The 21,509-nt window shown below is 34.5% G+C and overlaps 1 protein-coding gene across 6 annotated transcripts in view; it reads left to right on the top strand.

Moving 5' to 3' along the window:
* The window catches only part of AP3B1 (adaptor related protein complex 3 beta 1 subunit), a 193,205-nt gene that overhangs the window by 102,118 nt on the left and 69,578 nt on the right, over window positions 1-21,509 (top strand). For all 6 annotated transcript variants that reach the window (XM_006081292.3, XM_023750477.1, XM_023750479.1 and 3 more), the window contains 3 exons: window positions 1,408-1,561; window positions 7,761-7,902; window positions 17,813-17,885. In XM_006081292.3, coding sequence (XP_006081354.1) covers window positions 1,408-1,561; window positions 7,761-7,902; window positions 17,813-17,885 — 369 coding nt within the window. The remainder of the gene's footprint in view (window positions 1-1,407; window positions 1,562-7,760; window positions 7,903-17,812; window positions 17,886-21,509) is intronic.

The following is a 21,509-nucleotide window of genomic DNA, read 5'->3' on the forward strand; positions in this document are numbered from 1 at the left end:
CTCCTACATTGAGCATCTGCCCCCTGGTGGTCAGTGCGCATCATAGTGACTGATCATTCTGCCATTTGGTTGTCGTTCTGCCATTTGGTCGATTTGCATTTTAGGATTTTATATAGATAGATTGCCTCTTAGACACATAGCTAATTAATGATAGAGTTGAAAAAGGAACTCATGCTTTTCTGAATTCTAACCCACACTACCTGTTATATTCATTGGTGCATTGAAAATCCTGATTTTGCATTTGATAAGTCTTTGGTGGCGCCTTTAACAGTAACTTTCTTTTATAAAAATGTAAAGTTTATTTAAATACTGAGCAATCTGTTCTTCATCCATTTTATACTCTTATTTCTACATGAACCTATATAGAGATAAAGCCAAAATTAATAAATCCCTTGTGTATTATAAAGAAACAAAGAGTTAAAAGATTGAGAACAACCATATACAATGAAAAGAATGCTAAATCAGAATCCTGGGTTTTAGCTTTGCAAATTGAACAAGGCACTTACCTTTCTCTATATCTAATCAATGAAGAGATAGAGTTAGATGCCTTTTTTAAAAATCATTTTTTATTTCTCAATTGTAGTTGACATACAATATTATATTAGTTTCAGGTGTCTTTCTCACATCTGTGTTTCCCTCCCCCTCTCCCTCTCTCCCTCCCTACTCCCTTCTTCCCTCTCCCCTTTCTCTCTGAAATCAATGGAGAAAATATCCTTGGGTGAGGATTAACCAAAAAAATAATAAAAATAAAATACACATAAATATACTATATGCAGCACTTCTACAAAGCGTCCTTTATACCATAATTTATACATTAAAAAATTAAAAGGAAAATTCTTCATCTCTTTGACCTATGGAAAACTCCTATACTAACTAAAGTAAGTAATAACTTTAAATTAGTAATTTTGCTTGTTGCATTTGAATTTAGAAATGTTTTGAGATGATTTGAATGACTCATTTCCCTCTCAAAATTTGTTCTTAAGAAATTCAACTATTTGTTACCCTTTTCTCCTCTAAATAAAATTTACTATTATCAATAGAAGAATTTAAATTTTTTTTTCTCTGTATTCTTAAATTTTTTTTTTTTTTTTGCCATAGCTAGATACTTAGAGGTTTGAGAAGTGAGATTCTCTCAGATATAGTGTACTTACTTGGTTCATCTTTGCTTGCTTTCCTGTCATTATCAGAGCCCTCCTGTGTCTGGAGTCCCTCCACACTCACCTTGCTGCAGGGTTCCAGAAGTCCGAATGATGGGTGTGGAAACAGTGTGAACAAGTGGGGCCAGTAAACTAAATTTCAACATCTGGTTTCATTTGTGATGAATATTGACAGTTACTTGTCCTTATGTATAAGTAAATGGCTATAAATCACAGAGCACCTGTTTTTTTGCTTGTTTGTTTGTTCCAGAGAGTGAATCTGGAAGTGAAAGTGGAGAACAAGGGGAGGAAGGAGACAGTGAAGACAGCAGCGAGGACTCCTCCAGTGAGAGTGAGAGTGGAAGTGAGTCAGACGTAGAAAACAAAAGAAAGGCCACGAGAAACTCCAAAACCAAAGGAAGAGGGTAAATTATTTTCCTCAAAAAATGTTCTGTGGCATTTTCCTCCAGGATAACATTTCCCTTTAACTCATAAAATGAGAAAATAAGTGTGTGTATTTTTTCCTGAACAGATATTGTATCCTGTAAAATTAATTTAGAATACTAGTTCACATTATTCTACTATTTACAGTGCTTTATTTTCATTTTGAACTTGAACAAATCTTGGGGCTACATTTCAAAAATTGGTATAACCTTGGAAGGCTGAGTTAAGTGATCAGGCAGTAGGTATGAAACACTTAATTACCTTTTGTAGCAATTTTGCTGAGGGCTAAAATTAAATCCTTCAAGACTTTGCCATTATGTAACTAAGACAATTGATTTTTCTAAATAATGTTATATTAAAAAGATTATGATCCAAATATTAGAGTCAGGGGCTGTGAAGGAAGACGGTCATAAGATATTTAAGTGATAGTGCTTTTTAAGATCTCCCATTATCAACAACATTATCGTGTATTAAAGTGTCATTAAAATTTTGAGTAATTGGGGCTGATACCTTGGATTGTAAGAGTCTGTTTTCCTCCCTGCTGTCAGCGTGTGGCCTCTGCAGACACGATGGCCCTTCCTCGGGGCCTGTTGCCCGCTCCCTTGATGAGCTTGCAGCCCAGCTCAGTCGTGGCTGACAGCACTGATTGGGGCGCAGTACGCTCTCTGCTCCTTTTATTACAGACAGTAATTAAAGCAGCTCGCCCTGCCACTTCCATAACAAACACAGCATAATACCCTAATTATGACTTTATTAATTTAAGTCAGGATTTAATGATTTTAAAAGTGATTTATATTGTTTTTCCTGTTCAGAACAAATGAAATCTGTAGGTTAAATTAATACAGGCTTTTCATCATTGCAAAGTTAAAAAGCTAGTTACCAGTAAATTCTTTTCATTAGATTAACATCTGAAACTCTAAGCAGTAAGGTAAACAATAATTACCCATCAAAATTGAGTGATGCATAACAAAATAACACTTATACCTTTAAATCTTATCTCAAAAGCTGGAAGTTAAATATATTCAGAATTACTCACTTGTTGCAACAAAGGAGTTACTTGGTTTGTAATAGACTTTTCTTTGAGAGAAATTCTGTACTTCTAGTTTAATATCAGAATAGCTATGATTACATAGTTTATAAAAAGTCTTATTTCTAGGAAAGGAAAGTTTGGTTCAGTGCACTCAATATTTTTTCAGATAGCAAAAGCCAGTATGCTAGAAATTTATAACCATGTATTAGATTAGTTTCATTATTTTTTTCTTTCAGAAATGGACTTTCCTCTTTATTCATGTTTGAGTTTAAAAGAATTGTTTATTGCATCAAAGGGAATCTCAGATGCATTCTAACCTTGTATTTTTAAGTACATGTTTTAACTATTGGGGATAATAAATTGCTATTCTTTGCTAGGGGAAAAAAACATATTTTTTAGTCATCAAATATAATTACATGTGCTCTGAGATGTTACCATGACTCTATTTTTAATAAATAGCAATCATATTTCCTCCACAAAAAATCAATTCTAGGAACTATCGATTCTTCCCTTGCCTCACCACTCTCCCTTCCCATGTGTTTTTCTGCCTGTCTCTCAGAATTTTTTTAAACTTTGCTAGTGTATAACTATATGGTAGTTTTTTAAAGCTAGGGAGCTTTAAGTATCTTCAAAAAACCCCTTTGCTAATCATAATTTTTTTTTTACTAAATTTGAGTTTTATACTCCAAAGTGTGTTCAGTTGAAGGGAGCTATTATGGTGTAGTAGGGTAAATATGATCTTTCGAGTAAGACAGACATGAGTTCAGATTACAATTCTACCCCTGCTGGCTATGTATTCCTTGAGCAACTTACTTAACTTTACTGAATATTATCTATAATAATAAAAGCGTAATATGTTAATTAGACTGGACAGCCGAACGACCTTCTGGACGAAGCCTGGGCTGTGAGGGCCGAGGCCCTTGCACAAATTTCATGCATCAGGCCTCTAATATGTATATGTATGTATGTATGTATGTATGTGTGTGTGTATATATATATATATATATATATATATATATATGGCTAAGTGACCGACTGACCAACCAGCTGGTACATATGACGTGCACTGGCAATTTAAAAATGTTGACTGACTCATGCACAATACATATAAAGCTCTCGCTGGCGCCAATCGCATGCATGTGTTTCGATCTGTCATTGTTGATCATGAATTTGGTGGTTATTGTTGACATTCAACATGAACCACATTGCGATTTATTCATCAACTGTCCGACCGACCACCCGGTACATATGATGCCCACTGGCAATTTAAAAATAAACGGTGACTTGCACATGTGCGATACATATAAAGCTCTCGCTGGCACCAATTGCACGCATGTTTTAATTTTATAACTACTAGAGGCCTGGTGCATGAAAATTCGTGCACTGGAGGGGGTCCCTTAGCCCAGCTCTGCGAACAGGGCCAAGGCTCAGGACCAGCCCACGCCGTGGCCTCTCCCTCACCACCTCCTCTCCCGCACTGCCTCTGAGAAAGGGGCCATAGGGCTGGACCAGCCCGTACTACCACCTCTCCTACGCGGGCAGGCCCTCGCAGCAGCTGTGGCTTTGTCTAGAAGGACATACGGAAGACGTCTGGTCTAATTAGCATATTACCCTTTTATTAGTATAGATATTATATATACTATTTTGACATGTAATTTTTGCAGTAATGTAATTACTGCACGAATCTTTCTGCTAATTAATTTCCTTTCAATATGCACAAATCTGTACATCGGGCCACTAGTAGGATAATGATGCTCAGTAAAAATATGGTGGAATGTCTATATTAGATGATTGGTATGAAGTTCCTAATATGCCTGGCACAAGATACATTCTTTTTTTTTTTTTTTCCAAATCATAAGAGAGAGTTTATTTAGAAAGTGACAGAGGTAGTAGAAGTGAGCCAACTGGGCTGCATAGGCTCAGGAAACAAGTTACAGAGGCAGAAGGGTCCTTGGAGCTCTGGATGGAGAAAGGCACAGCTAACAAGCTTTGGGGGGATTAGAAGGGGGGAGGGGAAAGTTCCCGTAGGCTCCTGAGAGGGAGTGCTCCTGCTAGGCTCTTTGCCTTGAGGGTTTTAAAGACTGGGAATTTAGGGGAGATCTTGGGGGAGGATCTCAATAGGATATTCATCAGCTTTATGCTGATGTGCCAAAATGAGATTTATTCCCAGTGACTTCATCTGTTCTTGGGTATGATGGGCACAAATGGCACTAATTGGATTTCTGTTATCTTCCCTTTGGTCCATTAGCACTAAGTGTCCTTGATTTACCAGATGGCTGTAAGCTGTTTGTCCATTTAACTGTCTCGGTTTCCCTATTCTGCTTGTCCTGGCTTATTGGCCTGTCTCATTTCTTTCTCAGAGAGGTCTATCCCTGAAATCTGTTAAGGTTGCTGAGGGAGGTCAGTTGGTCTTCAGTAACTGTTTCCTGCTTACAAGGGCTGTAGTCCTGCACATATAGGGTACGGAAATCTTTTCCTGCCTGATCTAAGTGAGACAAGGGAATGGGATCCCAGACTGGAACAGTCTGTTAGCTGATTCTTACGAAGTAGTGATGGTCCAGAATCCCCGAAGCATCATCGTCTTAATATCTAATTGTTATATCCAGAATCAAAGTTGGTAGATTGCTCCATATTTCATTAACTTAATCATGTAGTCCTGATACTAAGTCAGTTCAGTGAAATTGTTGGGTCTCAGTTCAGAAGAGAGTGATGCAGCTGGGCTCCCAAAGTGAGACCGATGTTGTGTAAACAAGCAGTCGGGTATTTAATAAAGGTATGCCTCTGAAAACAGAAGGAAAAAGACAAAGGTTAATGACCAGAGCAAATTACAAACCAGTTTCTAAGTCTGTAAGGCTGTCAGTTGAGATTTTTAGATGTAAAGTCTCAAAGTTGTTTTATTTTCTAGAATGAAAGCAAGCAGTGACAATCTGATAGATTCTCTTTATCTGCATATCTTATTTGAATATCTCTGGTGAATATCTCTGGTGATGTAAATTCTGCATGGTTTACATAACATCAGTTATGATGATTATGAATGAGCTGTTGTGGCTATTTCTCAAGGTTATATCAAGTCCTTTGGCTATAATTTGCAAGTACAAAGCTCAGAAACAAAATTTTTAGTTCTCAATAATTCCAAGTCAAAAGATGGGATAGAAAGGAAACATTAGTTTGGAAGGTTATAGCCAAATATTAAGAAAACAAAAAAATTCATAATTCAGTTCAGTTTATGGGTGACAAAATTTTGAAGACAACTAACTAAATTAGATTCTAATATTCACAACTATGTATTACAGATTCTATTGAAATAGTTTTTCCCCTTAAAATCATCCTCATTTTTACCAAAGAGCCAAATTATGACCAATTTATTTGCTGCATTAAAGCCAGCTTCATTTTGGCCTGATTATTTGCATAAACACAAGAAGAATAGTAATTTATCATATAGGCTCTCCTAAATCTTCTTTGCTGGAATCTTTTAAGGAATCTCCAGATTGAGCTTTAATTAACCCTCAGGGTGAAGAACCCAAGCTACACAGTTGCCATCAGGCTTTGCCTGCAATACCTATAGGTTTGGGCAAATTCCTCAAGTTCTTGAGATTCTTTCTTTGCCATCTCCCAGGAAAGCAACCTTTGTTTAGATGCCCCCCCCCCCCCACATGTTCTTATGGCACACTATACTTTATTACTTACCTTATTTTCTTGTCAATGGCACCTTACTTCTCTGTGTCTTCAGGGACAGCAGACTGTGTAAGGCAGGCACGTGGAGATCATCTGTATCTTACTAACCATTGTTATCCTCAGCACCTAATAGTGCAAACATTTATTACTGATAAAACATCTTTCAGAAATAAAAATACTTTTTATATAATAAAAGAATATTTGAAATCAAAAGCAAATATTGTACTTAATAGTTTTCCCCCCATTTATTTGTGGGCAATCAAATATGTGTTAAATGAGAAACAAAGTGAATGAATGAATGGCATCAGCACTTAGATTTGATCAATTGGTATTTTAAAAATTTATATTTAATTATCCTACTTTTTGCCGAAACCGGTTTGGCTCAGTGGATAGAGCATCAGCCTGCGGACTGAAAGGTCCCGGGTTCGATTCCGGTCAAGGGCATGTACCTGGGTTGCGGTCACATCCCCAGTAGGAGATGTGCAGGAGGCGGCTGATCGATGTTTCTCTCCCATCGATGTTTCTAACTCTCTATCTCTCTCCCTTCCTCTCTGTAAAAAATCAATAAAAATATATATATAAAAAAAATAATTATCCTACTTTTTTAAAAGTAAGACTTAAGTGCATTAGAAGAATTCTCTTTTGAACTGGGCAACATTTTCTCATATGATATGTTTTAGGGTCACATTTAGAAACATAGGTAAATAATTTTCTTGGACAGAAAATTTATAAAATGCAAGTCTATATTAGCAAAAGTCCATGTATAAATAACTTAAACTTATTAACAAACACTTAATAATTTGAGACAGCTTTTTTAAAATCAGCCTAAGTATCTTTAAAGTCATTACTGTTAGCACTTAATATATATTCCTGGTAAATCAAACATTCAATTATTAGTTTTTTCAATTTAGGATATAATTTTAGGTTATTTTATGATCTTTTGCATTTGAGATTGTGTGATGTGGTATAATTAGTTTTGAATGGGATCTAATTTATTTGATTGTAGATACTATAACCTATATTATTAGTTCACTATATTCTGGGATTTTAAAACCATATTATCGTCTATCAATCTATCTATTTATTTAAATATATTTTTATTGATTTCAGAGAGGAAGGAAGTGAGATAGAAACATCAGTGATGAGAGGAGAATCATTGATCAGCTGCCTCTTACTCACCCCCTACTGGGGGATCAAGCCTACAACCTGGGCATGTGCCCTGACTGGGGAATCGAACCATGACCTCCTGGTTCATAGGTCGACACTCAATCACTGAGCCACACCAGCCAGTCCATCATCTTTTTAAATACTAAAAAGAAGTGGTTCTCAGTGAAATACTCTTCTCTAGTGAATGTTAGGATTTATAGGCAAACTGGACAAATGGCAACATTTGTCATTTGATTTTTTCAAACTACTTAAACTTGTTTATATAAAGGATTTAAAGTTGATATTTCAAAATTTATTCTTCTACATAGTGATTCTGAAGGTGGGGAGACGGAAAATGAAAAATCTGAAACTTCAGGTTCTTCCAGTGGAGAATCTAGTTCAATAGAAGACAGTTCTTCAGAATCTGAATCAAAATCAGAAAGTGAATCTAAATCCAGAAAAGTCACCAAGGTAAGAGGTTACACATTTGTTGTAATTGAAAGTAAATGTTTTCATAGCCTTTTCCCAATTAAGAATAAATATTTCTGAAAATAGTGTTATAGAAAATCCAAGAATCTAAGAAAGGAATTGAATATTGTCACTGACAACTAAAACACTATCTTCATTCATCTGCACCTCTAATTTTATATTATTTTTTTCTAGGTAATTGCTTCCCTCATAACTCAACCCTGCAGAGAAGTTAGAAATTTTTTTTAACCTCATCATTTGCCATGAAATTAAAGAGCTCAGTAGTTATGAGTATGGCCTTTGTTGTTCTTGGCTAGGATGTGACAAGGGAGTCTTTGCTAAAGGGGAAGTAAAAGGAAGTGCAGAAATAGTATTGAGCAAAGGAATATAAATGTAAATGTGGCCTATGAAATTGAGACTAATAACCTTTTTTAAAATATCAGGTGTTTTGGATAATATTTTCAAAGCTTTAATCAGAGGATATACATTCCTTAACTAATAAAAATTCAGTAGCCATGTATTTAAAAGCAAAGGTAAGAACCATTTATGTAATAGAATGTTACACTTTTTGATATATTTTTAACCTTGTCTGCTTAGCAGCAAAAAAAAGTATAAATTGCAAAAATGCTGTTATTAATACAAAATTCAAACCTAATAAATATCTTTCTGATCTTTAGTTATTACTCCCTTCCTATAAATGGATCATGTTGATTGTAGGCTTCAAATGCATCAAATGCATTTTTGTTTTGTTTTTAAACTTATTAATTTTATGTGTGTGTGTGTGTGTGTGTGTGTGTTTAAATTGATTTTAGAGAGAGGGATAAAAAGATAGAAACACTGATGAGAGAGAAACATCATTAATTGTCTGCCTTCTGCATGCCCCCTACTGGGGATGGAGCCTGCAATCCAGGCATGTGCCCTGACCGGGAATGGAACCTTGACCTCCTGGTTCATGGTCCGATGCTCAACCACTGAGCCACACCAGCTGGGCTCAATGAGGTTTTTAAAAAATAAACTGCATTCTATATGTTGAAAATATGGTCAAGTCTTATCTTTTAAATTGAATTCAATTTTTTTTTGCTGAAGAATTCAATAAGACAACATTTATTATTGATAAAACATCTTTCAGAAATAAAAAATACTTTTTATGTAATAAAAGAATATTTGAAATCAAAAGTAAATATTGTACATAATAGTTTTCCCCCCATTTATTTGTTTTCTACTTATCAGTTTCTCATCGGAGTAGCCAAGGATGAAAATAAATCCATTGAAGTATATAATTGCCCTCCTCTATTCAGAGATTTATTGTTAAAGAATAAGCATGTTTATAATTAATATTAGTCTTACCATCTTTTAAATATCCTTGCATATAGTAAAACCTATTTTAAATTTGAATTTATATTCAAAACTTGTCTCTATATTATATACTAAAGGCCCGGTGCACGGATTCGTGCAGAGGTGGTCCCTCAGCCTGGCCTGTGGGTATTGGGTTGAAACTGGCTCTCCGACATCCCCCAAAGGGTCCTGAATTGCAAGAGGGTGGTTCTCAGGTGATGCACCCCGGAATCAGGCTCCCTCCTCTCTGGTTTCGGGTGAGTCACCTGTTTACCTCAGCTGCCAAGTCACCACAGCTCAGCGGCTCCTGCATTGAGCGTCTGCCCCCTGGTGGTCAGTGCGCATCATAGCTACCGGTTGGAGCGTCTGCCCCCTGGTGGCCATTGCACATCATAGATACCGGTCAGATGGTTGGACGGTCGCTTAGGCTTTTATATATAGAGATATATCTAAGATTTTTTTTCAAAAATTTACATAAAATCTTACAGGTTTATTAACCAGACCTTGTATAAAACCTATTACATAGTGAGTTTGATATCCTCTCATTTTCTACTTATATTAAATTACAAAAAGCTTAAGGTGTTATTTAAAATGAAATAAAGGGGCTTTAGAAATTAACAGTAAGTATAACCCAGATTAAGAAGTCAGTGTTTTTAAAAATGACCAAACAAGAAATCAGTGAATGTCGAGCAGGTGGAATTAAAATGAGTTATTCTTTTCTTTTTAATTTAAATTCTTTATTGTTTAATGTATTACAAGTTATCTTATGAAGTTTTGTAAAAGTTGAAAAATTAGTGCCTGTATAGTATTGGAAGCAGGGGTTTAGGACCCCATTAAAAAGCCACAGAGGTACCACCGATCAGCAGTTCAATTTGGTTCTTGTTTGTTAAAGACTATCAATGATCAGATTGAATTTCTTTATAATTGAAAATATTTTACTGTAGAATATCATTATAAAATTTCAAAGTATTTCAATGATTCAAGACTCTTGAGAAATTCAGGCTTTATTCATGTTGTTAATAGTTTTATGTCTATGTGTTTTGCTTATGTAGCTTACTTTCTCTATAATAGAATGCCTTTTCCTGTCTGTAATAGACAGACACGATGGGTTGTTTTAATTTATTAGTTAGAATATTTTCTACCTTGGAACCCCATATTTTTTTCTTTCTACTTTTTTCTGAGTGATTTGGAGTCTACCATGAAATTACAAGTATACCAATTTTCTAATCATTGGCAACTCTGTAATTATAGAAGAGTCCTTCTTGCACCAAGTGTTGTGGCTTCTGCTATAAATTATGAGTAATAAAGGCAGATGGTGGGTGCTTTACATTAATTTAGGATGACAGTATTTTAGTTCTGAAAATTCATAAGATTTAAATCTGCAGCCAAACTAGATCCTATACTTTTACTCTTTTTCTTTCATTTCTTTTATTTGGACAGTGTGTTTTGGGAATACTGAGCACGAAAATGAGAACTTGAGGTACCTTGAATATGGTGGTCCTATGGGTTAGGCATAGTGTTGTACTTGTTGGGCAATAATATCTTTATCCTTCGGTTTCCTCATCTATAAAGTAGAAATGCTGATACCTACTTTACTTCTTTCAGGTGCTGTTATAAAAAATCTAATGTGGAAAATCATTGTAAAGCACTATATAAATATAAAACATCAGTGTTAACTTTTTAAAAAAATCCTCCCATGAGGATTTTTTCCATTGCTTTTAGATAGAGACAGGGGAGAGAAGGAGGAGGAAGAGAGAGAGAGAGAGAGAGAGAGAGAGAGAGAGAGAGAGAGAGAGAGAGAGAGATACATATTTAGAGAGATTGATATGAGAGAGACACATCGATTGGTTGATTCCCACATGTACCCCGACTGGGGCCAGGTAATGAACCTTGTAACCCTGTTCCCTTGACCAGTAGTCGAACCTGCAACCCTTCAATGTGTGGGTTGATGCTCTAACCAATGGGAAACACTAGCCAGGGCAGTATTAACATATTTTTACTTGTACATTAATTCCATGAGAGAGCAACAATATTAGCATTATAGAACACCAATGCTAAAAGGAACCAACATTTTTTAATAACTCTTATGTCTTTTGTATGTTTTTTTCATCTTTTTATACCATTCAACTTATAAGTCAACATTCAGGGATGACCCCTTAAAGCTTGCAGCTTGTGATCTCATCCACTTCCTGCAGAATACTGAGCTGCCATATGCTGTGTCTCCTACCACTCTCTGCTCTCTAACACATTTACCCTTATTTTTCTTTGAATACTGATAGCTCTGAGTAAGTGACCCTATCCACTGAACCAAGAATAAGTCCTACTTCCTTTTGGCCTTGTTTTGTTGAGAATCATCAGCTTCCTTTGCACCTTTAGTCTTTTTCTTCCATAATGCTTCCTCTGCTAACCAAAGCACTCAAGTTTTTACTAGCATTTAAAGAGAGAGAGGGAGGAGGGAGTTGAAGAGAGTCAGAGACAGTGAGAGTGTGTGACAATGAGAGTTTAGAAAAATAATCTAGATATTCTCTATGAACTGCCTCTTAATTATTTCTTAGTCCCTTTGGAATTGGTTTTCACTTTTATCACTTCTTACAGATACTGCTCTGAAAAGTCAACCATGATCTTCCCCCAACCCAGTGGCCTTCTCTCAGTAATTATCCTTCTCGGAACTTTCATGACTCTTCCTCTACTACTTGAAACTCTGCATCCTTTTTCTTTTGACTTCTTTGACCTTTCAGTCTTTTGATTGCTTCACTTTTACCACCTTGTGACACCCAAGTGTGAACATTGCCCCAAAGTTAGTGCTTAGTATATATTATTTTTCAAAAATAGTATGATACATCATCTGTATATATGATAGCATTGTACACTTGAGACATGTATAATCTTTTTAACCAGTGTCACTCCAATAAAATTAATTTAAAAATACATTACATTAATAAATAAAAGTTAATGTGAAATATTTTGTTTTGTCTTTTTTTCTCTACAATTTTTCCTATTGTGAGACCTATTCACTCCTATAGTTTTAACTAAAACTTATCTGAAGTCTTCCATAATATTTCTAAGTCCCTTCAACAGCTATAACATTTCCCCCCAAATTCAAGCCAATTTCTTAGATCTGTCAGGAGCCACTGGTTTCCCAAACCTATCGATATAGCCAGAAGGACACATGCTCTGCCATTTGGTACCAGACTTTTTTCTCCCAGATCTGTAACCCCAGAATTGTCTTTGATTCCCCCCTCATCCTACATGTTCATATAGTTGCCAAGTCTTAGAGGCTCTGTTTGTTGTTTCTCATACCTGTTTCTTCTTTTTCTACCACCACCATTCTAGATCAGTTCTTTATTACCTCACTCATAGACCATTGCCATTGGTCATTTGCAGAGCTTCCCCAATCCCAGTCCTTCTGTGCAGCTGCCAGATTAATGCTCACATTACCTATAATGATGCTCCATTATCATTCAAGTTCAGTAAATCCTCAGACTAACATGTCCAAACCTTCTTTCTAGACTTAAACCCCTTTGTGTTCCCTGTGTTCGGATCCCAATATATTTTTTGTTCTCTTAACATGCTGTATACTTTTCCATTTCTATGTCTTTGTTCTTCCTCTTACACTTCTCTTATTATAGGACATACAAGCTGAGGAGAAAGTGGCCCCTTATAAAAGGGTGGTCCCTCCACTTGTAGTTGAGAAAGACTGCATGGAATAAAAACCATTATTGATGAGAGGGTATTATTCATGTGAATGGTGTAGGGACAGTCAAATGGTAAGAATCTCTGTTGAATTATGTTCCTGAAGTGTTTGTCATTTGACACCATGCCCCAGCAGATTCATAGGGTGCAAAACCATAGTCGTACATTCTGGTGTTATGTTTGTAAGATCGTATTTTTTATTTTATTTTATTTTTTCAGAAAGAGGAAGGGAGATGGAGAGAGAGAAATATCAATGATCAGCTACCTCCCGCACACCCCCTACTGGGGATCAAGCTCACAACCCAGGCATGTGCTCTGACCTGGAATTGAACTGTGACCTCCTAGTTCATGGGTCGACACTAAACCACTAAGGCACATTGGCCAGGCTCTTTGTATTATTGAGAGATGTCCTTAATTGAGATCAGATATTGTCAGTAATGACCAAAGAAAGTTATCTTGTTTTCAGTTACAATTATTTTGATGGGCAAGCACATTTTTATTTTTAAGTGTTTGTTTGTGAAATATCTATAATAGAGAAATATTTTGAGTCTAGTCCTTTTTATGAAATAATTCTTTTGCCCCAAATAATTGGGTTAAAAAAATTTTTGGCATTTGGTCTGAGATAGATTATGGATAAGAATGGAAAGAACTGCCCTAACTGGTTTGGCTCAGTGGATAGAGCGTCGGCCTGTGGACTCAAGGGTCCCGGGTTCGATTCTAGTCAAGGGCATGTACCTTGGTTGCGGGCACATACCCAGTAGGGAGTGTGCAGGAGGCAGCTGATCAATGTTTCTCTCTCATCGATGTTTCTGGCTCTCTATCCCTCTCCCTTCCTCTCTGTAAAAAATCAAAATATATATATTAAAAAAAAGAATTTGAACTATTTTCTACCCTATTTGAAATGTAGGAAACAAGTTTTACTTGTGTTTTCACAAGTATTTATCTATGTTGCAATTATATAACTTAAGTGATTATCGTAGAATATTGGTTTTTACTCTTGAAATTCAAAGCTTTGCCTCTTTAAATTTATGTCTTTCCCAGTTTAGTTGATGTTTTAAGTTCTCCAGAATAGAAATATTATTTGACTTCAATTGAAATCTTTAAATAATAGTAAAGGCCAGGGGTCCTCAAACTTTTTAAACAGGGGGCCAGTTCACTGTCCCTCAGACTGTTGGAGGGCCGGACTATAGTTTAAAGAAAACTATGAACAAATTCCTATGCACACTGCACATACCTTATTTTGAAGTAAAAAAACAAAACGGGAACAAATACAATATTTATATTTGCATGTGGCCCGCGGGCCGTAGTTTGAGGACCCCTGGTAAAGGCCATTAAGCAAGCTTTCTTATTGAAGTAGATATAATTTAATAGGGTAGATTTGTTTAACAGTTTAGACTAATTTTTAACTTACAAAGAAGTCTTAATTTATTGATAATGTACTTTTTTGTTTTAAAGCACAGTGTAAGTGTGAGCCTCAGATTTTTTAAATCAAAATTGTTAGATGATTTGAAGGCAAGAGAGTCTTTAAATGGTACTTGATTGGTAATTCTAATTGAAAATATTTCATGCAAATATCTTGCTCTGTGAGGCTAAAAGTTAGCCTTGAATTTTTGTTGATTACACAGCACGGTATGGGTTTAACAAACTACATACTTAACCTGTTCTGTGGTTTAAATTTCAAACCTCTTTGCGATAGTTTCCTTTTAGGGAGCATATTTGGTGCTTGTCGTGTAAGATCTTTTTTTCTCTACTTGCTTTTTTAAAAAAAAATCAGCATGAAAATGAGCATGCATAATGCATAAAAAATCTTTACAGATATATTTACAGACATAATACAAACATAAGTTTGTTTGTATTATTTGGAGTTTAATAAGAATTTTCAGGATCTTTTATTTATTATTTGAAATGACATATATTAAATAAAAATTAGTTTCTTAACCCTGTAACTTTGTATTTCATTTTGAGAATGTTGATGTGTTGAGGTGTATAATCGAATACCATAGAAACAAAATGGGGACTTGAGGGTGATGAATTGATAACTAGGTATTTTTGTAGTGAGATTTTAAGATCAGTTACTGTTGTCCTTATAAAAGACTAATACAGTCACTCAGCTGTTAAAAACCTAATTCTCTATTTAAAAAAATATATACAAAAACAAATTATCTGTGTTTCTGCCTGATATCTTCTCAAGTACTAACACAATGGAAACAGTGGGTGATCTGTCAATGTGTTTGGTTTGTCAATGATGGTTTTGTATAAATATTGGGAGGGTAAGGAATAAAATTCACACAGTAAAATATGATTTCATCTGCCTTTTCTCTGCAGCTCCATGGCTCATGCTGCGGTGTGAAATTCTCATTTTACACACTTTGCAGGCGGAGCACATGAATTATGCATTGAGCAAGAAAAATCTCCTGCCTCAAGTCCTATATGCATTTACCCAGGTTCTGTCTCTATTACCAAGATGAATTGCAAATGGAGAAATGTTTGATGGAATAGGGCTCTTAACTTCTTTGTTTAGAATTCAGATTTTTATTTTTATAGTAGATCCTTTAAGTATGAAAATGTTTTGAACTTACTATGGATTTTTTAAAATGAAAAATGAAATATAACATAAGAGAGGAATGCCAAGCACATCATGAAGCTTTTTATAGCCTTGATTCAAAATGCAAGGCTTTTTCAATTTAGTAGAAATGACCATTATCTGTTGCTAATGTTGTATTTCAGTCATTGGTTATTTGCTGTTCTCAGAAAGTCAATGAAATTCTGTCCTTTTGAGAGCCATTTTTTCTTTATGTTTTAGGTTTTAAACCAATTTCACATGCAGCTCTGTCCTGTGTTGTATGTGACCTGATGTGTATTTAATAGATATTGTTACAAACTCTTAGCTGTGAAGTAGAAAATAAGGTATAGACTTGCCTGCAGCTTTAACTTTATCTCAATTTGAAAGGTTTCTAATTTTTCAGGTAGGGAGGTTACAGTTCCATAAAGACAGTCATGCACCATTGTAGCTTATAGGAAGCTACACCCATTGTGCTCAGCATAGCATGTTGATAAGTCACATGGTGATAAGCTCTTCTTGTTATATGTTCTTTCTTCACAAGGATGATATTGTAGTTGAGATGACATTTGCTTTCTGAGCCTGTTTTTGTTACTTACAGCTTTTACATTTCAGCTTCAAAACTAATATTTCTTCTTTTTTTCCCCCTAGCCCTAGAAATTGTTATTCATTTGAGGTGTGGAGAGAGGGGTAAATGCTGTTTATAATAACTAATGAAAATTAAAACCCATCTAGTTGATTTGGAGTTTTCGATGGCAGAAATAATTAACTTGAAAAAAAAATCAATGCTGATGTTTTTATTTAGTGTTTTAATATGTATTATTGTGTGAGTCTTGAAAATATTTTTTTCTGAGTATTGGCAGTAGGGGAAAAACAAACAGAACTTAAAATCTTCTTAAAATGTTACCTAACATGAAATTTGGTGTATTGCTCTTGTTCACGTAGGCATGGTGTAGTAGTAGCTTGCTAAATTTTTGTGGTTAGAAAAAATACTTCAAACATATTTGTAATAATTTACATATACAATAAGCTATAAATTCCTTTGATAAATTATAAATTATCTGAAGTAGGGACTATGTCTGTTTTGGGTGTGTTATTTCCATTGCTTAGCACAGAATCTGATACATATTAAAAATTCTATATATATTAACGAATGAATGAATGAATGAACAAAACAATTTAGCAAAAACTTAAGTTTTGGCCTTTAATTTGAGAAGATTTAATGCAAAAAGAAGGTAAACATTATAAAGATAAGTGCTGACCTTGATTCAAATACATCTATTTAACACCCTAATCTTTGTTTGTCTTTAATTGTTGATGATGCTACTCCGTACTGCACGTAATTTTTTTTAAAAGATTACACATTTTTTTCTGAATCTCTAAGCAAACTATGTATACCTCAGGCTTAGAGACACTTTTCTAGTCCATGGTTATCCAAGTTTCAAAAATATAGTAGACTGAATAAGCAAATCTGAGGTAGAAGAAGCCCTAATTATGTGCAGGTATGTTTTGAAATACTTACTCTCCCCAAAGGAAAACAGTAAAGAAACTTAGTGAATTATTTTCATCCTAAAGAGCAGGAACCTGAAAATGTCCAGTCAGGCCCATTTATAGATTTTAATGAATACCTTTGGCAAAAGAAGTCTGACACAACCAACCCAGTGTTGAAATATTAAGTACCTGGTACAATGTATGTCACAAACTACATCTCAGCAAGGCTAATCTATCACATGCCATTGACCATCTCATATATTGTTTGTTTTTTTCTTAAATCAACTTGCTTAAAAATTATTTTCAAGAATATTTGTACTCTTTCTAACAAAGAGCCACATTACTTTTTTCTTTTTTTTAGAAAGAGAGAGGAAGGAAGAGAGAGAAACTGACCTGTTGTTATACTTATGGATTTGTTGGTTTCTCCTTCTATGTGCTTTTACCGGAGATCAAACCCTCAACCTTGGCATATTGGAGCAACAATCTAACCAACTGAGCAACCTGGCCAGGGCCACATTACATTTTTTATGTTAGCAAAACGTTGTCAGATTATAAAATAATTATTTCCCTTTAAGTTTTCTTTTGAAGGTTCTTTATAATCTTTAAACACAAAATATTTTAAAATAATTAACAGTTTGCATGGTGGTTAAGAAATACCGTATGCTAACCAAAATAAAAATTTTGATTCAGAACAACCATTTTGTGTACCTACATAGAAGTTTGTTTTTCTTATAAGATTATGCAGAGGAAAATGTTTGTTTTAAAACATAAAGGACTACCTCATAGGTTTTTTAAATAGAACATGCAATAAATTATGTATTTCTTATTTTATAGGAGAAAGAAACAAAAATAAAGCAAGATAGAAATCTTATTACCAGAGATGTTTCACTTCTTGATCTAGATGATTGTAAGTATTAAAATTAAAATTTTTTCTTCTGTGTTTAGTGACATGTTTTATTTTTGGAGTACCTTTCATTTACATGTCTCAAAGTATATTAACATCTATTATAAAAAAATTATAGATACACATAGCAAGAAAATTTTAGAAATTGGTTTTTTTAGTATCTTTTAATCTAATCTATGTATTACTTGAATAAATATAATTGTTCAGACAAAAGTGCACAAATTATTTTTAAGATCTTTTGCTTTAGTAATTTATGCTTGTTTTAGTAAATAATTATCTATATTTTACAACTTCCTACATTGTTAAATGTTGACTGTGGGGATTGAAACATTTAACTTAAGGAGGTAGGGAATTAGGAAAGTAATTACAAATGTAAAGTACACCACCATCTTCCACTTGCCACACTTTTGATGGAAACAGAATTATGTACAAAAAGCTTTTGGAGGCCAGTATGGCTATACCTATCAGTATTTTAACTGCAAAAAATTCTTTGTCTCAGCACACCCACTCCTAAGAACTTAGAATCATACAAATATACTAACCCAGGTGTGCAAAGATGTATACCCATCTTCTCCTTTGTTGTGAGAAAGAGATAGTGGAATTGACTTTGTTGGTAGGTATATTTTGCACTACAAGAGTAACAAGTAAGACTTAATGAATATTAAACTACTATCATTTTTCAATATAGTTTTCCCGTGCTAGAGGTGAGTTATGTTTGTAGGTTGTTTCATTCTTATAAACAGAACATAAAACTGTTGTATTTATATCATTTACCTGGACTGTTTCATGACAAATTCCTTAATATAGGGAAATCAAAATATATGATACAGAGACATACTTAATATAGAGAAATTAAAATAAAATTGGAGCCAAATTTGGATAATTTTTCATGTATTGATGAAGATTTTAAAGTTTACATCATTTTTTACCTATTGGCGAAGATTTTAAAGCAACATCCATTATTGCAAAGGTTTAGAGAAACCGGCATTCTCCATATGTTTTGATAGGCATATAAATAGGTGTAGCTTTTTGGAGTCATTTTAACAATATCTATTAAAATTTAAATTGTATACACCTACCAATTTTGACCTAGCAATTCTTTTCTAGGAATTTATCTTACAGGTGTAGTCAGGGATCCAGATACCTGAACAGGTAACAACTTATATAAGAGATATAATAGAGTTGCAAAGTATAGTAACAAAATGAGGAGGAAAACAAAAAGCTACAAAGGCTTGTGGCAGAAGTATGATCTGCACTTACAGATACAGACAAGTGGAGTGTTATGGGAGAAAAGCATTATTGATAATGGCTCTTAAAATATTGACTTCATTTTATACTACTTATTAGCCTGCATATATTAGTTCTCCATTGTCCATGGCAAGCAGTTTGTTGATCAAAAATTAAAAAGTTATTCTCCATTTGCATAAGTTCTAAGCTGTGAGAATTTGATTAGTTTTGAAAGGGGGGCAGAGCCCTAGCAGGTTTAGCTCAGGGATAGAGCATTGACCTGCAGACTGAAGGGTCCTGGGTTTGATTCTGGTCAAGGGCACATGCCCAGGTTGCGGGCTTGATTCCCAGTGGGGGGTGTGCAGGAGGCAGCCAGTCAGTGATTCTCTCTCATCATTGATGTTTCTGTCTCTCCTTCTCCCTTCCTCTCTGAAATCAATAAAAAAAAATTTTTTTTAAAGGAATTTAAAAGGGGGGCGTCTTGTTTCATATAAGAGGCACATCATAATCCACAGAGGTTATTTGTTCGTTACACACTACATACCAGGAAAACTGCAAGTACTGAATTTATCTATGTCTTCATTCAGAAAACATTTATTAAATAAACACTTGCTATGATCTAGGTAATCTGCTACATGCTGGAGTTTCTAAATGGATACAACATTGTCCCTACCCAAGGAACTCTCAGAATGTCATAGGTGAAACACATAAAGTGGCCATTAGATTGACACATTATAAATCAAATGAGATAGAGATATGCCCAGAATGCTGTTGGGTATTGGGGTACCTAACCCACCTAGCAGTTTCCAGATGTAACACAATGCTTGAGCTGAGTGTAAGAATTAATAAGCAGTTGGAGGTAGGAGAAGAAAGTAAGGGAAGTAACTGCAAGGAAGAGTAAGAGCTCTCTGGTGCCTGAAGTAATCATTGTTTCTCTCTGAGGAAGTGTACTTAGCAACCCTAGCAATGGACTGGCTACTAAAAACAATTCTGTGGTTTGAATAAGTAACTTGATATTTCCTTACTCTGTTAGAAATCAGAGCCCTTTAATCAATTGAGTTAATTTGTGTCTCATTTTATTCATTTGTAAAGTAAAAAATAAATGGCTGATAATTTCTACAGTTCCTTTAGGTTATGAAATTACATGACTATTTCATGAGGTTAGTTGATAATACATTAGAAAATATTTATGCTGAGGTAATGTATGGCCTTATGATAGATTAGGCTTAGAAGTAGCAATATGCCTTCTCTTTTCCAGTCATATTTTATGTTTATGTAAATTAAAATATTTTTTAGTACCCCATACCATGTCATCTCAATAGGATGATCAAGCAGCAGTCATATTCTGGTGCTCTTTTATAGGAAATGTAAACCTATGTAATTACACTATTACTACAACTAACTAATTGTGAAGACTTTTAAAAATTTATATCACCCGACAGTAATCATGCTTCAGATATGCCTTCTGATATGTGATATCATATTGTTGAGTAAATTGCAGTACAGGCAGTAGCGTGGAGTGGCTAAGAGGACAATGGGGCTAGTAGACTGAGTTCAAATCCCAGTTCTATTACTTACTAGCTATGTAACTTTGGGCATGTTATTTAATCTCTTGTACTTTAGTTGCTTTATCTATAAAATTGGGAAAATAGCAATACTTTTTTAGAAGCATTAGTAGGATTAAATTAGTTGATAAATGTAAAAGCACTTAAAGCTGTGCTTGGCACGTGATAAGCATATGTAAGGGTGAGCTATGATGGACAGAGATGATGCCAACAAAGATGCCAACCAGTTAAATGACTTCACATTAAATTATTATATGTGAAAGTTTTACTTCTTAAATTTTAAAGCAAAACTTTGATCAGAAAAATAATTATAATTATTTTATTAAATATACTTTAATAAAGAAAAAAACTTTTTGTAGAGGTTTTTTTCCCCTCTGAACTTAATGGAACTGGCAAAAGCCCTGTATGCTACCAAAAATATTTTAATTTCTTATTTAAAAAAAAGAAAGAAAATAAAAAATGGGTTTTAATCCAAATACCTGGGTTTACATTCTGACAATCAGTTCAAGTTCTTTTCAAATCCCTCTTCCCCCAGATTGAATCATACTGACATACTGTTTTGTTATTTGCTTCTTTCTCTGTTTATCATACACATTCCTTTCCAGGCCATAAATATTCTTTAACAACCTTATTTTTAATGACTGCATGGTTATTCTTTATATTGTTGTAATAAATTCTCTTTAACAGGTTTACTATTGTTACACATGTAACGTGTTTCCATTTTTTGCTATCATAATCAGTGAAGCAATACACATCACCATAAGTATATTATTGCATTATCTCCATGACTGTTTCCTTAAGATAAATTTCCAGGAGTAGAATTGCTGGGACAAAC

The sequence above is a fragment of the Myotis lucifugus genome, unplaced genomic scaffold (assembly GCF_000147115.1).
Source record: "Myotis lucifugus unplaced genomic scaffold, Myoluc2.0 scaffold_0, whole genome shotgun sequence".
Taxonomy (NCBI): Eukaryota; Metazoa; Chordata; class Mammalia; order Chiroptera; family Vespertilionidae; genus Myotis; species Myotis lucifugus.